Source organism: Battus philenor, unplaced genomic scaffold (assembly GCF_028537555.1).
Source record: "Battus philenor isolate CCGP_79_NKW_IND1 unplaced genomic scaffold, ilBatPhil1.0.hap1 SCAF_18, whole genome shotgun sequence".
NCBI lineage: Eukaryota > Metazoa > Arthropoda > Insecta > Lepidoptera > Papilionidae > Battus > Battus philenor.
Window position 1 is genome coordinate 13,001,552 of NW_027181680.1, and position 15,459 is coordinate 13,017,010.

The 15,459-nt window shown below is 37.5% G+C and overlaps 2 protein-coding genes across 2 annotated transcripts in view; both read left to right on the top strand.

The window, feature by feature from the left end:
• The first annotated feature begins 442 nt into the window (after window positions 1-442).
• Window positions 443-3,631, top strand: wtrw (water witch). The gene has a single exon (XM_068763758.1). The coding sequence runs from the start codon at window positions 443-445 to the stop codon at window positions 3,335-3,337; it is 2,895 nt and encodes a 964-aa protein (XP_068619859.1). The 3' UTR covers window positions 3,338-3,631.
• A 1,853-nt stretch (window positions 3,632-5,484) lies between these two features.
• Window positions 5,485-15,459, top strand: part of unc79 (UNC-79 domain-containing protein) — an 82,236-nt gene continuing 72,261 nt past the window's right edge. Inside the window, exons 1-7 of the mRNA XM_068763858.1 lie at window positions 5,485-5,807; window positions 8,357-8,476; window positions 10,846-11,007; window positions 12,191-12,361; window positions 13,060-13,152; window positions 13,769-13,954; window positions 15,049-15,208. Coding sequence (XP_068619959.1) covers window positions 5,753-5,807; window positions 8,357-8,476; window positions 10,846-11,007; window positions 12,191-12,361; window positions 13,060-13,152; window positions 13,769-13,954; window positions 15,049-15,208 — 947 coding nt within the window. The 5' untranslated portion in view covers window positions 5,485-5,752. The remainder of the gene's footprint in view (window positions 5,808-8,356; window positions 8,477-10,845; window positions 11,008-12,190; window positions 12,362-13,059; window positions 13,153-13,768; window positions 13,955-15,048; window positions 15,209-15,459) is intronic.

Sequence of the window (15,459 nt, forward strand, 5' to 3'; positions counted from 1 at the left end):
TTTGATGCGCCGTTGACTATGACATAGTGTAGCCGCTACCGGTTCTTTCAATGATTATTAAAATAATATACTAAATATGTCATTTCATATTATTTAAAAAATACGTAGCCGTGATGAATTTCAGTCCAGAGGCATTTTATTTGAACAGATATTAGACTCCACTTGACGTTAACAAGAGTAAATCCTTAAAATAAAAAGAATTTGAATTTAGGCTAAAAGAAAACTTGTTTAATGTAGCTACTCGACTGCTCTCGCTATATATTAGGACATATCGTTGCATACATGTTACCAATAACAGTAAATTATTAAAAATGAACTTGAATATATGTCAAGTCCTCACGTGTGGAAGCACCTTTAGATCAAAAAGGTGCGCGCGATTCATTCTTTCCGTCGCAATTGTCGGACAATAGCGGCAGCGCTCAGTGACGCGCCAACCGCCCGCATGCCCACAGCGCGCAGCCTCCTGCCGCGGCGCTGGCTGCGCTCGCGCCGCCCGCCGCCCGACGCCGAGGACGCGCCGCCCGACGCCATGCAGCGCCGGCAGCGCATCGCGCGCGCGCTCTCATCCCCCGCGCGCGCGCAGCAGCCCCCCGATGAGGAGTCCCTCGAGAGGGCCTACCCGTCCACGGGGCACCTCGAGTACGTCCTCGCCGGCTCATCACCCCCGGCCGAAAGCGCCCCCAACATGTACGACAGCTTCGAGGAACCGCCCCTCGACCTAACTGCGCACATCTGCGGCGACTCGTTACGTCAGAGCGCGCACGAGCAGATGCGGGCCGTCGGCGGCCGCCTGCGCCTCCTGGACGAGCTCGAGTCCGGCGCCATCGCCACCGACGCCGCTATCACCACATTCAAGAATGCTACCGAAGCCGAGAGGAATGTCTGTCTATTCTGGGCGGCTTTCCTCAGACTTGACCAATTACTGCCAGCGTTAATAGAGACGGGAGCGGATCCGTTATACTTCGACGCGCTAGGACTGTCGCCGCTGCACGCCGCGGCCTTCAGCGGCTCGCTGGAGTGCGCTGGCTACCTGCTCGCGTGCGGTGCGGACCCCAATTACATGCCACGTTGCTTCGTGCCGCTCCATTGTGCCGCGTTCGGAAATTCAGTGCAAGTGGCTAATTTACTAATCAGTCGCGGGGCGTCCGTGCACGCGGCCGTCAAGTACGTCAATTGCGAAGGCGGCTTGCTACACTGCGCTGTCAGAGCCAACTCCGTCGAGTGCCTGAAACTGTTCATATCGCACGGCATCGACGTTAATCTCATAGAACCGGGCGGCACCAATGCGATACACCTGGCTGCCGATCTTGGAATGATACAATGCCTTGCTATTCTTTTGGAAACGCCCGGCGCTGACGCTAATGTACGAACACGTGTCGGCGATAGAGAGTCGACAGCCCTGCATCTGGCTGCCGATGGTGGATTCGCGGATTGTGTGGATTTACTTCTAACCAAGGGTGCCGACGCGAGCTTAAAAAATCACCGCGGTTTCACTGCACTACATTTAGCTGCACGATCTGCCAGTTTGGAGTGTGTGGAATCTTTACTGAGAAAAGGTAACGCTGAGCCTAATTCCATGGATTTCGATATGAGAACACCTCTCCACGCCGCCATCGGCAAGTCAGACAGCGCATGCGACATCATCGAAACTTTAATAAGCTGGGGTGCGAACGTTAACCAGAAGGATGAGTACGGTTTCACACCTCTTCATCTTGCCGCACTGGACGGACTCTCTGCATGCGTAGAGACCCTTATTTACCACGGCGCTGATGTAACAACGAGATCGAAGAAAGGGAACTCTGCTCTGAACGTAATAGCGCGGAAAACGCCGGCGTCTCTCGCAATGGTAACGAGAAAGCTGGACTGTGCGATAACACTACACCACTCGCAGACCAGCAACAGAGAGGTGGAACTAGAGCTAGACTTCCGGAGCATACTCCAGCATTGTTACCCTCGAGAAATTAGTTATCTCAACACCTTCGTAGACGAAGGACAGAAAGAAGTATTACTCCATCCGTTATGCTCTGCGTTTCTCTACATTAAATGGGAGAAGATTCGTAAATATTACGTGGCGCGGTTGTTCTTGAGTTTTATATTCGTTTTATGTCTTACTTTGTACGTACTGACCGCGTTGGCTCACAACTGCTACAACGGGAGTAAAGACATGGAAGAAACTATACAAGAGCAGGAGCTGTGTCAGAAGCAGTCGATCCTAGGAGACTTGTTGAGGAAGAACCCATTCGTGATAGAAATGCAATGGTGGGTGCTGGCGGGGATAACTATATTTGAAATCTTCAGGAAAGTGTACGGTATAGCGGGCTATTCAACTGTGAAACAATACCTGATGCAATCTGAGAACATAATAGAATGGTTTGTGATAATCAGTGTGTTTTTAATATCGTACATCTATACAAACATAACGTACACTTGGCAGAACCACGTCGGCGCCTTCGCTGTCCTCGCTGGATGGACTAATCTGATGATGATGATCGGACAATTGCCTGTATTTGGTACCTACGTTGCCATGTACCAGAAGGTTCAGAAGGAATTCGCAAAACTCCTCATGGCATACTCCTGCATTTTGATCGGTTTCACCATAAGCTTCTGCGTAATTTTCCCGGACTCTTCTTCGTTTGCTAACCCATTTATGGGCTTCATAACGGTGTTAACCATGATGATAGGCGAGCTGAACTTGGATTTACTGCTGAATGAACCAGACGGAAATGATCCACCAGTGCTACTGGAATTTTCGGCGCAAATAACTTACGTATTATTCCTCATGTTCGTTACAGTGGTTCTGATGAATCTACTCGTTGGTATTGCTGTTCATGACATTCAAGGATTGAGGAAAACTGCCGGTCTTTCTAAGCTTGTGAGGCAGACGAAACTAATTTCGTATATGGAACTGGCACTCTTCAATGGATATTTGCCTAAATGTCTTCTGAAAATTCTCCATTCTTCTGCGTTAGTTTCTCCCCAAGCTTACAGAGTTGTCCTCAGCGTGAAACCGCTTAATCCAAGCGAGAAGAGATTACCAAGGGATATAATGATGGCAGCGTATGACATTGCAAAGATGAGAAAGCAGTACGGTCACACCATATCTTCGAACGGATCCACTACGGGAACATATTCATGTTTCAAGAAGTATGAAAATAATAATGACTCGAGTTACAGGGAGTATGGATATTCTGGGCTGGGAAGCCTTCAGGCGAGGCTTGACGAGACTTCGGAGAACGTGAGGCAGCTGACGCAGGAAGTGAGGGAATTGAAAAAGCTGATAAGCGCCCAGCAGCTCGTGATACAACAGGCGCTCGCCGGGGCTATGGACACCCGTTGATGACATAATGGTCCAAGACCATTTATTTTCAATGCCAACCGCGCATGAGTCAATAAACTACGCCGGCCGAGCATTGTAGTGAATTTGCACTCGTTACATGTTATTGTGGACGGTTGAGAATTTTCCGAAGTGATGTTGTTTTGTATAATGTTGTACATAGAATCGTAGAGGCGGTAAAAATTATATTTTTGTCACGGCAAAAGTATATTTTATATTTTTGAAGATATTGTATTTCATCGGTGGCAACCTCTGCGGCATGTCTGTGATTGTATATTATAGGTGACCCAGTTTGTGATATAGCCAATTTTGACAATAAAAACATATATTGTACTGCTCTTTTATTGCCTAACAACTTCAACAATAAATAATCAATAAATATTTATGGCATTGCCTCGAATTGCCAAAAACAAAGTTTAAAAAAGAATAATGACAATCTGAGACAATACTTGAAATAGTATTTTAAAACATTACACTGTACGAATTTATTATAAAACAAATTATATAAACAATATTCTGATATTATAATATCAGAAATATTTTACATAAAAATTAGAAGCTATTATACTTTAAATCATTAATTTTAAAATATAATAAGCATTCCGAGTTTAAGCTAATTACTTTAATATCATTCTTTTCATTTCTTATTTTCTTTTTTAAAAAAAGAGTGTTTTAGTTTGTGGAAAAAAAATCATAACCTTTATTAATTTTGGTTTTAATTAAATATAAAAATATTAATAGATAAATAAGATAGGTAATAGCAAACCTCTAAATTTAGCTTGAAGATTTTTAATTATTATCTAATTTGTGACATTTTTATATTTCTTCCACATTTTCCAAAAATTTTTAACAATATCCATTTTATAAAAGCAAAACATTGTAAATCGACACGATGCGTCAGATTTCTTATTTACGTATTTGATTTGTCTGTCAAGTGGACAATAATCACCAATTAGTGTCTCAGAAAAATAAGGTTTTAAAAAAATTGAAATCTATAGTACGCAGCTTATAAAAAAAACAAATGAAAATAACCAAAATGTAAATGATACCGCGAAAAATCTGTTAACATCTAATAAATTAAATAAAAAGAAACACCAGTAACGAGTAAAATTAAACTATGGACGTTCTACAGAATTTAAAATAATCTTTTGTTTTATTAAGGTTATTTTACCATTCAAATTAGAATAAAATTTAAAGTGATCAACATAGAATAAAATTTAAAGTGATCAACATATCATTGTGTCCATTTCATATCTGCAAAGTGTTTTAAAAATAACTTAAAAATGTTTACCTTTTATAGTCTATAAAAAACATTTGATCTCAATAATGTACAAACCTGATTTTGTTCTGATTCGTTTGACAAAGAAAAATTTACGTATAATTATGTATAGTTATATTTTTGTCGAACTGACCATTGAATATTTGAACAAAAATAAAATGTCTTTCGTCAATAAATATTTCAGCGACTCATGAAAGGTCAAAAAAATTAATTACATTTTGTAACAATTTTTTTAGTAATTGTCTCCGTGACGCACTTTATGATAAACATCAAAGCATTAACATTAAAAGAACTTATTAATTATTTTTTTTATTAAATGGGGTAGATAGTATAATAAAATTTAATTCAAAAAATCTCAATCTGTCTGACTGACAAATGTCTTTCGCTGCAATTTCTGAACACAATGTCGATACGTCATCGAAGCCGGCCATATTTATGACGTTTGAAAAATGCGCGCGCAGAAATCAAACGCGACGCGATCGATAGAACGAAGAGACGAGAAAATCTAGATTTAGGCCTCATCTCTTTCACCCAGGCGACTGCTGTAGGACTTTAGCTCTATCCTGTACCTATATTGATGTTATCGATTTGGTTCCCGTCCGTTTCATTGCGTGCGAGCGAAGGACATTCAAATGCAAGGCAGTTTCAAGATACAGCTTATAAATATGGGTACAAGGGCCGCAGCATGTAAGCGAAATATTATTTTGGCGTCGCTTCATTGCCATAATAACTTAATAAGCCCTCTGCCGCGGTTTAAAGGGAAGTTAGTTTTATAAATACTTGTGGAGATTATCAAAAGTGATTGTGTTATGCGATTAAATAGCCATTTTTGTTTGTGAAAGTGTTTTGGTTTACAAAGCTGTGTGCCAACTAGTCTAAACAATTTTTTTTTATTTTGTAATCTGGTGATTTTATCTTTTGGTTATAAGACGCGGATCGTGTTTAAAGTTCTATTAATATCCATTATAATATGAAATTTAACCGCTGAAGATGTGTTTAAAGGAGTATTCAATGAGAACTACCTTTCCCTTTGGCCGAGGCGAGTCTGCATGCACATTTAAAACGTTTCTTTTTCAGAGGATCGTAAGGGACCGTTTCCGATCCGGCCCCATTCTTAGTGAACGCTTTTTGTGTGTGTAATGCAGTCCACGCAGTTCGATATGCAGCTTCTTATGGAGCCGTTGAATCAGAAAGGTGAGCTCGTTGTGACGGGCCGTATATGTTGTCTCCGATGCACACACCCATCTGTCTTCTCCTCGCTTTGTCTGTGACAAGCTGCTGTTAAATTTGCCTTGTTGTGTGTCCTCAATACTGGTGTGTGAGGCATCTTGTATACTCAATGTTTTCCCCTCCAAACTACCCTCTGTACTCTTGTTCTTCATATTTATATATATCATATATAAACATGTAAACCTTTCTTATATACTCACAATATATTTATCATTAATATGGCTTGTAGTATATTTATTTGTTAATATCAGACAATTTTTATATGATATTAAGAAAACATACAATTTTTTTCAAAATACACACATAGCCTTTAGCTGCATATAACTTGTGAGTCTCTGTTGTCCAGAATATTATTCCGATTATCTCTTTATACTTTAACTCCGAAACTTATGTAAATGTTACCCATATGTGTGCTCTTCCGACTGACTTTGATGTTTCCTTTCACCCCCTTGTGGCTTTATATATGTTTATGTTGTACATGTGTAAATGTCTGTAAAACAGTGTATACTGAAATGTTATATGTTTAATGTATTTGAAATTATAAGAAATATATTTTGAAATACACCAGTACTTATATATAGTTTGATTAGTTATAGATATAAAAGGTTTAAAGAGCCTAGTACATAGCTCATTTGCTGTTAATTAATTTACAGAATATACTATCCAAAAATCACTGTTTTCAGAAATAAATAAAATGATAATATAGTGAGAATAAACATTTTGATAATTACTACATAAAAATATGAATTATTGATTTTTATCTCTCCTTGCAAACTTTGTACTGATATAAGTTATTGGCCAGTTGCATTACAATAGAAAAATTTAATTAATGTGTCATATTTCAAAATACAACACTTTATGTTGGTTGATTAGAAATAGGTGTAAAAGTTTTAAAGCTTTTATAACTATAATTAATCATCCTGTATATAAGTTGAGATTTAAAAAAATTAAAATAGATAAAAATATGGATATTGTTCCTAGTACAAATAATATTAAATATCAGTATCAATGTAAAAAGTTAATAAATAATCTTTTAATATTAATGAGTATCACTGGTTAAGCAATATCTAAAGATATATAACAATATCTTATATAAAGAGTATATAACGTATATTATTATATACTCATATATTGTTATATACTCTTTATACTTATATAAAGAGTATATAACAATAAAAAATATCTGCTAGGACAAAATTAGTCCTGAATACATTAATTTCAAATAATAACTTCAATAGGTTCAAAACATGATCTCTTTTTTAGCTCACCTTTCTTTCAAATTACAAGCTGGCTATAAGTTGACTGCCTTAGGAATATACAGATGCATAAATGAGTTTATATCACTTTAATTAAAAAGATATTCATCTTTAATTAAAACACAGATAATGTAGATTTTGCTTCTTAATTGCTTTGTTCAGCATGTTCCTGCTGTGTTGTATTTACAAATAAAGAAAATATTTTAAAAATTTGAATTTTATTTGTGTTGCCATCCTTAAGTTGCAATAAAATTGTCTATTTTATTTCTTTATAATTGTTAGATTACAAATGCATTGGTTTATTAGTTTTAGATAGATCTGTCCTACTATCAACCTTTTAATTCGTTAGAGTCTAGTTAAAATAGCAAATTTTTTATTTTTTATTACTAGTTATTTTAGAAAATATCATCACAATTTATTAATAAATTAAAATAGGTGTAAGTATAAAACATTTTTTTAAATTATTGTTTATTTAATGAGGTATACATTAAAGAAGATAATGTAACAAAAATTGACTATTTTTAAATTTCTCTATACAAACTAATATAGATAATTGAAAGTAAATTTACATTATGACGAATTGACATATGTCAAAAAAATGGCGGGATATTCCATCATGATAAGTGATCCAAACTGCCAATATTTACGACTATGGACAAAAAATAAAATCTTTGTTTAAATTTTACATTAAGACATATATTTATGACTTAAATATTTTAATTGTTTAGATAATTAAAATATTTGTTCATGTTTTACTTACGTCAACATGAAATGGCATTTTCGAGATGAATTTAATATAGGAGGAGGGTGTATTTAAACGGTTTTATTTAGTTTGACCCGTACGGAATTTATTTGGGACAAAATTAGAAATTGAAATTTAAGAACCTTCCCGTTGTCAGATTGATCTGAAATTTGGTACAGATATTTAATTTAGATGACAATACAATAGAAAAAAATCAATAACATTATAAATCTAAGATAGCCGCCGATACTAAATGGCGGATTACATATTTTTTCTTAACCCCCTCTATATGAGTATCAAATGAAAAGGCTACACTAGTAAAACACGATGATTATGTCAAAACTTAAAATTCAAGATGGACGCCGTTCCAATATGGCGGACTAGGTACATATTTTTCCACAACCACCACAATATGGATATCAAAAAACCGTTTAACTTAAAAGTTTTTTTAAATGTATTTATTTATACTTGGAAGTAATATTAGTTTTTTTTGGCGATTTCCATTTGATCGACAGTTACTGCGAAAATACGAAGTCTTTATGACTTCCAGCTTCGATTGATGCACAACATACCGCCGCTGCCGTCCGGCGTGGACATCGCGAACACCGTCAAATATTTCTCACAGACACTTCTTAGTGAGTATCTCGGGTAGATTGGACACATGTTTATTAATTCATATTATTACGCAAATAAGACCATTTACAGTGAACTATTGTGCAGGTCATGAAAATGCATGATAAGCGCCCATTTCATACAAACTATAATTAGATTGAGCTCCCGTATAGTAGCATTCTTCAACTTAAAACTGAAGGTTCTAAATGCGCTCTTATCTGAGAAGAATCCAGAAGTAACCAATCAAACTATAGTGATATATACTGGAGAATAAACTAAGCTCAATGGGGTTATGGGATATTGTCTTCTGGTGTATTGAAACCAGGATAGTTGTTTTTGTCTCGTATAATGTTATACATAGGTTATATAAACCCACAGTAAAATCTAACAGCTTAATATTTCCAATGCGGGTCGCATGACTTCAAGTAGCGCGCGCTAAGGAGTGACGTAGGGTATTTAGCGTTCAATTATAAGTTTTTTTTACCTGACGTGCTCTGCTGCCCAAATACAATTTGCAGAATCAACAGGTGCGTGGCGAGGGGCATAGCGCTTAGGGCGTTTAGACTAATACCTCTTTTAAGAATGTAAACCTCAAGAGCCTGCTAGGAAGCCTAGGTTCGGGCTACATACTAAAATTTCACCGGATTGAAAGACCGACAAACTCTTAGAATGCTTCGATGGACGCTTCTTGGAGTGATTAGGATCAGGGATCCCTGTGAGGAGACCTCGACTTGGACTTTCGTTGATAGCACTCTTTAGTACTCCGTCTTAATGGCGGGCTAGAGGGTCGAACCTCGAATTGGTCGACAGCTATTTTATTATTAGGCTTACGTTACTACCATTTCGTACAATCATCAGTGTTGGGAGAAGCTGCAGAAGAAACTCCAGTAATGCTTCTATCCAGAATGATCGGGGGTTGGTTACTCCTATGATACTCGAGCCGATTTCTACTCCGACTAGGACTTGGTTTTTGAACGGCTGTCGAACATTTTGTCTGATGTCTGTCTTAATGTTGTCGCATCGTTCGGAAATCAAGCGCATGCATCGCCACACATACTTCAACTTAAAACTAAGCAAGTTCTAAATCCGCTTAGAAGAACCCACAACGAACTTCAAACTGATAATACACACTGGATAATGTACTTCGTTGGCGTCATCTTAGCTTTTAGATGCCCACTGCAAAGCAGAGGCCTCTACCAAAGATACCTAAGGGTCTCTCCATAGGTCTCTATACCACAATCGCCACGCTTAGCAGGCGGGTTGGCGATCGCAGTGTGATATTATGGTACGCAGAAGACATTGCCGCCCATCCTTTGGAAACTTTTTTGTGAGCAATGGGAATCCTGTATAATTAAGGCACAAAGAGTGAATTATGTAAGATTGTATATGGGGAATTGAACCTGCGACAAACGACTGCAAGTCTCGGTTCACTGGTAAGACAAAGAATAAACTTACCATAGCCAAATGCAGTAAAATCATCTCCGAAAATGGCGTTACAATTTCAAACTACTACATTTTTTCGTATTTATTTTAAATAAAAAATGTGCACAGTTATTATAAATGTAAGGCTAAAGTATAACGATATACTGTCTTGTTTTCATGTACGTGTAAAGTTGTTAATGTGACTGAACTTGAAAAAAAAAAAATAATATCTGTGGGATTCTCATTAAGGCCGGTTGGTCTCGGAGGTAATGATAACACGAAGTCCAAAGTAGAAGTGTGTATATTGATCAAACTTAGCCCATATTTATACAGATTTTTAAAACTATTAAAATAATATCCCATCAACAAAAACCGTCAGCCAATCACAAGGCAGGAAGTACTGCAGAGCGCTCTCTTTCGCCCGATTTAAATATAGAGCGCTCTGGCGCGGGATTCCCCTTTTCAATGCGCCGCTTACGATAGCTCCTATAAACCATATTCCTGAACAGTTTCTCAGCATCTTCTGGCTAGAGCGATTCAAGTGGATACGGCAAAGAAAAAGAATAAGCAGTCATTGACCATCATTGGTCATCTTAAATGATGATGAAAAATTGATATTGTAATGGTCCAGGAATACTGTATGTGAGATTATTCCGTGTAGAATTATTCCTTGGACCGGCAGGCCTTGGGGTAATAATTACAGGAAGTCCGAAGTAAAAGTATTTCATCAAGAATTAGAAAGTATACATTCGAGCTGCGCCAGTATTTATATCGATGTAACGGAACTATTTTATTTCTGCGGAATTCCCCTTTTCGATGCGCCGCTGACAATGAAGTAATGTTGCCTTCACTGTACTTAAAAAATCCCGAATAGTCAAAATTCGAGCACTAATTTGTGGAGGTGTGGTAAAAAAGAAGAAATAATATTTAGAGGTTCTATTTTTAAATTTCTTACCTATTTAACTTCAAGGCGTACTCAAAGATGTTCCACGTTCACCCCTGGAGATGATACGAGATGCTGACAGCGATGCAGAGCGTATGGCTCTGTATCCCAATTTGGACTACAAGGGGCTGTTTAATGCCATATCGCAGCTTGTAGACTCTGCTCCTCACATTCAATATGGCATTCAGGGTAAGTGTTGCTTGTGATATCAGGTACAGTCAGTACACAAACCATCACATCGAAAAAAATTTTTTTTTTTTAAACACACGAATTTTCTTTTAATTTTAAGTTATTACTATCATAAAAAATCCACTTCACAGCATAGTAAATACTTTTATTCCACTTTTAACACTTTTATCTGCCATCTTGTACAGATTAAAAAATATCAGAAAACCTCCGATTTACAGCACAGAAAATACTTTTATTCCACTTTTAACACTTTTATCGGTTAACTGGCATAGTTCCCACTAGACAACTTATCACCCCGATGGTTATGGAACGACTGACTGAGCTCCCGACTCAATAATCAAAACGCTGTTTCAACCCCACCTCTTTTACCGTAAATTGTCACCAAAGAGTGACGGGGTCCTTTTATAAAAATCGGGGGGGGGGGACCTTTTATAAAATTATTACACTATTAAATTTAACTTTTAAAAAGGTCTCTGCTACTTCGACGACTAAATTTCCTAGGACCAAGTTAACAATTCCGACTACCCTCTTCCTGCCTCTGCGTGTCTTTAACGTGCAATGAGTTTTTAAAATTCGCACGTTTTTCTGGCCATCCTGTAACTTATGTAACGTTCACAAATCTGCGTCGTAATTAGCTGTCCGAGTTCTTTGAGGTGGAAAACAAGCGATTTAACATAATTCTATTGTGAATGCTCCCATAGACAATGAATTCATTTTTATTCTTGAATAAAATGTAATAGACAAAGATAAGTATCAACTTAAGAAATAATATTGGTTATTTTATATATAAATATATATATATATATATATATATATATATATATATATATATATATATATATATATATATATATATATATATATATTTATTTATTTATTTAAAGTCGCCATACATCTCTAAAACAGTAGAGACCTCTATTACCTTAATAAAAGTTTTTTCTTTCTTAATTTATTTACCTCCTATATCAAATTACTTAACTGTTATGATTGTTTTATATGGATTTTAATTTTAATGTCATAATTATGTATACGTGCTATATTTTAGTGTAATAAATAGCATATAGCATTATATAGCTTTTTTGTTTTACTTATCTATATCTAATCAATTTACTTCTAATCGACTTAACCATTATTTTCAAATAAATTATATTCAAATTGGCAAAAAATTACAAAATTTTTGCAGCTTTTGGCCAGGCGGTACTGCAATGCCTGGGCTGTCTGCTGCCATTCCTGGAGTACGACATGATCGACAACCTGCCCTACCTCGTGGCGTACTGCGTGGCGGTTTTCCCCGCATCCTTACACCAAGACATACTGCATCTTCTTTGTTATTATATACTGCCTTTTACTATAAGTAAGTTTACAATATAAGGGGAATCCCGAGAAATCTTTATACCTATTTATAAAATTTAAAGATATTTTCGTCGCTTTAGTCTTAATGTTTTGGAGTAAGACCTGCCAGGGCAGTTTAGCACATCTATCCACAGTTGACAAGCGATCTTGTTTAGGTTATCAGAAGACGCTGGATGTAGACCGGTGAGCAGATGGCCGTTGAAGCTTTAAGGTTCTGGAGTGAAGACCATGGATCAGCGATTGTAAAGAAGCACGTCCATAATGTAGACAGACGCCTTTGTTGAGCTCGTCAAAAGATGCTAGATTCAAGTCGCATTCGATCGTTGTTATTGGACGCCTATAAGGGAGGCCTATAGGCAAGAGTGGATGGCCTATCGCTGAAATGATGATGACGATGTTTTCTATGTAAACATAGCTATATCACAAAAGAAATTAATAAATATATCAAATAACAAAAAGTTCAAGAGTATTGCATATACCAGATTTCTTGTAAAGGTGGTAAAACTCATGGACTCTCTTGGGTGCCATGTACAACGAAATTACTGGATTGAGAGGTCGTCAAGCTTATTTTAGCTTGCTTCAGCAGACGCACCATAGATTGATCTATTGCAAAGGCTCTAAGACGAGACCTAAATTTGTCTTGTCACTCAATAGGATATCAGCTACAGAGGATAGAAAAAAAATCTGTTTACGTTCCAGCGCGTAAATATTCGGGGCTCGAAGAAGAGAGCCAGGCGTCGCAGTCGGTTGGTGCAATTATCATGATGGTGTTCCAGCATTCCAGCAATCCAGGTACCTGAAAATTTAGCTTTTTCATTGAAATATATTTTTTCAGCTATAAGACGTACATTTCTGGATATAGTCCTCCTATAAAGATTTAAAGATAAGATAATCACAAAATTCATTTATTCGACATTGTAATTGTTGTTCTTTTAACAGAACTAATATTTAAAAGATATGTTGTCGTGGAGTTTTTTTTTGCTTCTTCGCTATATCAATAACACCTTGCGAAGCGAAGTAGAGTCAAAAATAAAAAAAGATTAATAAAAAATCTTCTTAGACAATAAGAGTTCTGTTAAAGTTTCCAATGTTGAATGTATGAATTTTATCTTTTTAAAGTGAAGCCTATTTGAGATCGAATTAGAAATTAGAAAGGCCTCATAACGCCCAGAACAGATGGTCGCTGAAGGTTTTAATATTCTAATGTCATCGTGTAGATCGTGGAACAGCAAACTAGACATAGAACGTTCAGGCACAAGGTGAACAGATGACCTCAGGGTCATTTAAAGACGCTGAATGCTTCCAATTGGTAATACTAGAAGTTTCTGGGGGAGGTTTATGTATCTCACAGCTAAAATGAAGATGACGATGAAAGTCTTGATCATGAATACATCTGGAATATTCCCAGCACATCACTGCCAGCTGCTGGAATGCCTCATGTCTATGAAGCAGCAAACAGTGCGAGATGTTCTGTGCGTGGTGGCGCATGGGACCTGGGGCGCTCGTCTTTCTGCTGCAAAGTTGCTGTTCTACTACTGGCCGCCTTTTGATGCGAAGCTCTTCGATCGGAAGGGACTGCTCTGCAAGTTTTCTAGTAAGTATAGTTTTATATTTCTACTACATGAGTTAGGAGACTTGGAGGGGGGTAATTTTATTTATCTATATCATTTTCTATCGCATAAAACTTCAGGACTTAACTTAAAAGTATCGCGCACTGATTAGATAAGAACCCATAAAGTCTTATTTGTTTTTTTTTGTCATCACTCTGGCATATGACACTATTCTGTCGCAGTCTTCCGGTACCAAAATATATTTAATACCAACTTGATGCATCCAATTTACGATATTTTTCACGGACACCCTTTTTCAAGACCTCTCTTTCCATCATCTTAATTTTGGGACAGGGGTACATACCTTCCTATTTTATCCTCTTTCTCTCTGTCATCTTTCACTATTTTTATCTTTTTTCTCTCATCCTTAATATTGTCTATCATTCTCACAGCATTCATTTATATTACATTCACGCATAATCTCCCATCTACCTCCACATTTCTTGTTACACGGTTTTGTCACGCAAGAAAGTGTGGCGGCTTTTTTCCGCCTCCAAAATTATTTCTAACGACTTCTCAATGATGCTTTAATTAATGATGATGAACTAATGCTTAAATTCTTTCATTAAATTATCACCGGTAGTCAAGATAGATCAGCTTGACTGAACTGACTTGTGGTGTTAAATACGTTTAATGTACATATTAAACATTGATAAAAATAGATATAAAATAGTATTTAATTCATTATTCAATCACAGCATTAAAGATTTAATATAAATTCACAATCAGATCACATACATAACTTGGTGCCGTCCGCCATTCTTATACAATTGAATATTGAAAGGCGTGCGACGCGGTTTTGACAACAGACTGAAGATCGTACGCTCCCGCTTACGTACCGACCAATCACAGCGCGTCCTGAGATTTTGCGCATGCGCAGACCGAGGGTTTGACTGATAAGCGAAAGCGTTTTAACATCTGCGATTATTTCGCTACAGACTTGCATCGAGACACCAGATCCTATCATTATGATCATTATAACTTTACTAGTCTATGGTAAAGTTGCTTAAACAGCTTTATCTCGGGGATTTGCCGTGGGAAACTTTGAGCATAGTAACACGAGGGTCTATGTGTCTAGATGACCTGGTACCATTCCTGTGCCGGCGCGACACGTGCCCTAACGCCGGCACCGCGGAGGCGGCCAAGGTGTGCTACGACCACTGCATCAGCGTCACCTTCGCCACCGATACACCACCACCTCTATATCTCTGCATCGAGTGCGCCAACGAGATACATAGGTAAATTTTTTAACTTGAATAAATACGAGATTTTCGGGGAATACTGTTTCTTCTTTGAGGCGAAGGTCATTAATGTGCGCAAATAGCTGGTGGAGGTGAGCTACCACGAGGGTTAGGAGCTAAAAAGCGAGGCGTTCATCGTTGTCCATCGAACAGGCATCAGGCTGTATAACAGTGTCCATTATGATGTAGCAATATCACGTCACACGAACTCGTGCGTGTATTGCACGGACGAGACTCAAGATGCGATC

What these genes read in the sequence shown, in the direction of transcription:
- wtrw (XM_068763758.1), top strand. Translation starts at nt 443, where the DNA reads ATGCCCACAGCGCGCAGCCTCCTGCCGCGGCGCTGGCTGCGCTCGCGC.